Source organism: Limulus polyphemus, unplaced genomic scaffold (genome assembly GCF_000517525.1).
Source record: "Limulus polyphemus unplaced genomic scaffold, Limulus_polyphemus-2.1.2 Scaffold142, whole genome shotgun sequence".
In the NCBI taxonomy this organism is placed as follows: domain Eukaryota; kingdom Metazoa; phylum Arthropoda; class Merostomata; order Xiphosura; family Limulidae; genus Limulus; species Limulus polyphemus.
In genome coordinates, this window is record NW_013665752.1 from 337229 (window position 1) to 342079 (window position 4851).

General features: G+C 32.7%; 1 protein-coding gene across 3 annotated transcripts in view; it reads left to right on the forward strand.

Moving 5' to 3' along the window:
- The window catches only part of LOC106474824 (nuclear factor 1 X-type-like), a 108909-nt gene that overhangs the window by 61692 nt on the left and 42366 nt on the right, over window positions 1-4851 (forward strand). For all 3 annotated transcript variants that reach the window (XM_013935517.2, XM_022380031.1, XM_013935541.2), the window contains exons 5-6: window positions 254-437; window positions 2904-2954. In XM_013935517.2, coding sequence (XP_013790971.1) covers window positions 254-437; window positions 2904-2954 — 235 coding nt within the window. The remainder of the gene's footprint in view (window positions 1-253; window positions 438-2903; window positions 2955-4851) is intronic.

Below are 4851 nucleotides of genomic sequence, written 5' to 3' on the forward strand. Positions count from 1 at the left end.
AGTTACTAACGATAAGTCTTTAAAGTTTTGTTAAATTAAAACGTAAGTGTCTTTCTAGACCTCGCTGTCCGTACCATCGCCCTTCGGTCCGGTACAGCACGAGATGTCTATATATATATATATATATATATAATCATATATATGAATATTTTGTTCTGTTGGCATTTGAATAATAGAATGGTAACGTTTACAAATTTGTTAGACAAAAATTATCAACGTTTGAGTTCTTATAACAAACATATTTGAATAATAGGTGTGGCGGTTGGACTTGGTTATGGTGATCCTGTTCAAAGCTATTCCCTTGGAAAGCACAGACGGGGAACGTCTAGAAAAGTCACCCGAGTGCCTGCATCCTAGCCTTTGTGTCAACCCGTTCCACATAAATGTGTCCGTCCGAGAACTCGACCTCTATCTGGCCAACTTTATATTCAGTCAAGGTACAGTGGTAATTTACGCCCAGAAGTCATTCAACTTGTACTCTAAACAGATCATACACTTTAGAAGCTTATCTATGTTTATGACGTCATTATAGGTCACAGTTTAATATCTGTAATGCAGTAAAAGGTCACAGTTTTAATTGATTTATAGGTGTAAAGCAGTTAGGGATCACAGTTTTTGGTAACGTGTACAAAAGAGGTCAGAATAATTGATCTATGTATGTCACTTTCTTATTGTTTTACGTTTAGTAAATGATACTTATGTATGACTTGGATAGTGGTCACAATTTAACAACTTAAATATATGTGTAACGTAGATATAAATAAGCATTTAGGGTCAGTAAACTTATTCATCAATAAACATACCATCTTTAATTTCTGACAGATTTATTAAGGAAAAACAAAGTTAATTTAAAATTAACTTAATTGAAGTTTTAAGATGGAGAAATAACTATATTATATTTTGGGCTTTTCTTCCATCCAAATTCACATAAAGCTTTACTGGGCGAAATTCCTTAATATCGATTTACCTAGACTGACGAAACAAATATAACTCAAATCTGCAATTCTTACCTAATCGTCACCATGTGGGTAAGTGGTAAGTTTTCGGACTTGCAAGTCCAAAATCTGGGACTCGATTCCTCACAATAGATAGAACTTAGATATACCATTGTGTAGTTTAGACTCAGGTGTTCATGATTTCAGTTTGTTACCTGATTGGGGGCTAACATGTTTTGAATTATTTTATTTGTTTTACTTTCGCAACTTGGACATCTAAGGTTTGAATATGGTAATTTTACTAGACAAAATGAATTTTGATCTCCTTCCAAATGCAACTGAAGTTAATGACAACGTTCTTGTCTAGAACATAGGATTAATAGCTTATGCCAGTCAGCATCTTTAAAAGTGGGTTACACCTTCCATATTTCTTCCATCTTCTCTTAATCAGCACTCTAAGTTTTTAGAGTTCGTAAGATAGTGTGCGCTCAAGAGTAATGTAAAATTTTCTGAGATAAAAAGGGGAAAAAAGAAATCACCACCATCATAAACTAAAGAAATAGACCACGACAGTTGCCATTTGTTCACAAAGTCCTAAGAGTAGCGTTTCTTTATTGATGAAGAGCAGGTTTTATGATACTATGCTCAACCCCTGCTGTTTCACCACTTCCTGGTCATATTTAACGATGTTCTCTTGTCATTGTCTTTTGTCATATCCTTTCTTTGAGACTACATAGGATCTAAGCCTAATGGTTAGAGACGAGGAAGCAAATGTCAGCTTTTTCTTAAGTTAAGATATGATTTAATGCACTGTTTCTACCTCTTATTCCATTTTTATTATTTATATTTTTATTTATTTATTGAAACCCTGAGCAATAACACTGTTGAAGAGAAGGAAACGTATTCTCAAAAATGAAAAAAAATATAAGTATGAAAATATGGCCTACAAAGCGCACTCTTCCGAATATTGTCGTTCTTAAATAGCTATCGAAAATTAATTACTCCTGACATTACTAAGTACGATAATTATATAATTCAAGCTTTATTTTTTTAAACTGGCTTAAGCTAAGGAAAAACAAAACTACATATGATAGACAGTCCTGAATTTGTTAAAACACATTAATGAGAAATCGCTCAGCGAATATTTACTTATTATTCGAAAATAAATTCAATATTATTTTCATTACATTTTGAGTCAATAGTACAATTTAGGATTAATGCTAATGTATGTCTTTGTAATTTTGTAAAATTAAAATGACAAAAACAGAATACTAAGAAATATGATATTTTATTAATTTGAGAAAATGATTTTAATTTTTTTTTTCGAATTATAGATGATTCACAAACTTCACGTTATTACTTTAGTGAAGGTAGTATACAAGTGTTATCATTCTATATTATAGATGATTCACAAACTTCACGTTATTATATTAGTGAAGGTAGTATACAGTGCTATCGTTCTATATTATAGATGATTCACAAACTTCACGTTATTACTTTAGTGAAGGTAGTATACAAGTGTTATCATTCTATATTATAGATGATTCACAAACTTCACGTTATTACTTTAGTGAAGGTAGTATACAAGTGTTAACATTCTATATTGATTGATAATGAACTGTGCTGTATCGATGGTTACAAGGAAGAATTTGTAACAAGGAATTTGGATTAGCATCTAAACACTTGGCAGTAAATTGAAATAATTTTCTAATATCTTTCTAGTAGCTCTGATCTCAGGGATTTAGAACTAGTAATAAATTATCTTGCAGTAAATTGAAATGAGTTTATAATATTTTTGTAACAGCTTGGTATATCTAGACTTTAAATCAGGATCAGTTGTTCGTTTTGTGGATACCAACACTCATAGTGATAACTTTAACGTTACATTAGGCGAAAACATTATTGCTTAATTTATGAAATATCAAAGAACATTGAAGTAATTTCAGTCTTTTAATTTTATTTCTTAAGACTCCCTACGAGGTTACAGTGAGCCAGGATGTGATAAAGAAGATGAAAGAGGTGAGGTACAAGAACCTTTTATGTCACTATTTACATTTAGAATAAGTACAGGAGTTGTATGTTTAAAGTGGTGTTTCCATACTTTTGCCCCCTTTGGCACAGCGGACTTACAACGCTAGAAACCGAGTTTCAATACCCGTGATGGGCAGAGCACAGATAGCCCAATGTGTAGCTTTGATTCTAACTACAAACAAACTGTTCTAAACTTTTATAAGCATACTACGAAAAACGATTAATTTGTGTAATTAAAAACAGCTTTGCAATTTTCTGTAACTTAAAGATGTATATTTTCAGTCTAGATGTTTAAATTCAAGTTAGTTCATTATCAAAACATTATAAGTGATGTTTTAAAGCATCTTAAAGCTTTTTAATACCTCACTTATCTAGACGATGACCAATGTCTTCTACACAGCCAAACTGTATACATGAAAGCATTATAGACCACTATAGGCGTATGATAAGTTTATTTGTTTATTCCTAATTTTTTTGCGCAAAGTTTCACAAAAATTATTTACGCGTAGCTTTCTGTCGCCTGATCAAACAGCGGGATTTTACCGTCGCTCTTTTGGATCCACGTGGTTACAAAGTGCGGAGCGCGCGTCTGTGGCAGCGGAGCTATAAAAATAATTTGTTTATTTGTGTTGCATTTCGCGCAAAACTTCTCGAGGGCTACTAGTTGTGTACTAAAGGGAAGACAGTTTACCAACACAACTCAACGCCAACTCTATGGCTTATCTTTCCCAACAGATAGAGGGAATAACCGTCACATTATATAACGTGCCCATGGTTGAGAGAGTGATCATATTACGTGACGGGTTTCGATCCCGTTGTCCACAGAATGCGAGTCGAGCGCCCTAACCACTAGGCCAAGTCAGCCAGAAAAAAAAGTTAATTAAAAATTTATAGTATGTGCCATGTAGGATAAATAATCAGAATCGGAGGCCCCACATTTCAATGCAATTAGCCAGTAACATCTGCCACTTACACGTCTCCTCTTAAGCGAATGCTGGATTGATTGTCACTTTTATAACACAACCAAAACTAAAAATGAAAAGAGTATTCGGCTTTCTCGAGACTTGAATTACCCGACCTGCTGCCTGGCCCTACAAAACTAATTTTCGGAATTAATTCCACATCTTTGTGCTACTTAAACCTGCCTAGAAGATGAGCAAACAACGAATTGAAGCAACTGCGTAAATCAGTGCATTAAAAAAAAAAAAAAGACACCCAAAAACATGATGTTTACGTACGAAATAAAGTGTAATGAATTCAGACAAAACGGGAAATTTCAGATTTCCTTCATTGACTACAACAGTCAACTGTATATTGTATACATTCTGTTGTTCAAGAATTGTTAAAATACGTGAAATTAGTATTGATACGAAGTACTGGTGATGCATTTTTAGTTAATGTCATTTTTATATCCAACAAACTTTACATTTAATTGTCTATGGTGTTTATAGATCACTTAAGATTTCGGCTAACCAATTTATGCCATTGAATAACGTTGTTTATAGAAAAAAGGAATGTTGCTTTCCGTTTGTATCAATATTTAAGTTCATTTAAATATATATATATATATATTGAATATAAGAAATAGTATAGGTATCAGTGAAAACGTATAATCAGTATTTTAAAGTGTCACATACATAAAATTAATAATCCAAAAGTATTCAAATAAACATAGCTATAAAAGTAAAATGACATTTAAAAATAAACTTATTGACCAGCTCTACAGATGTCATAAACAGTTAGTTTAAATTACTTTTGTTGTTATGCCAAATGGTTTACCCCAATGTGGCGCAGCGGTAAATCTGTGGACGTATAATGCTAGAAATCGAGTTTCGATACCCGTGTTAGGCACATTACATATAGCCTATTGTGTAGCTTTGTGCTT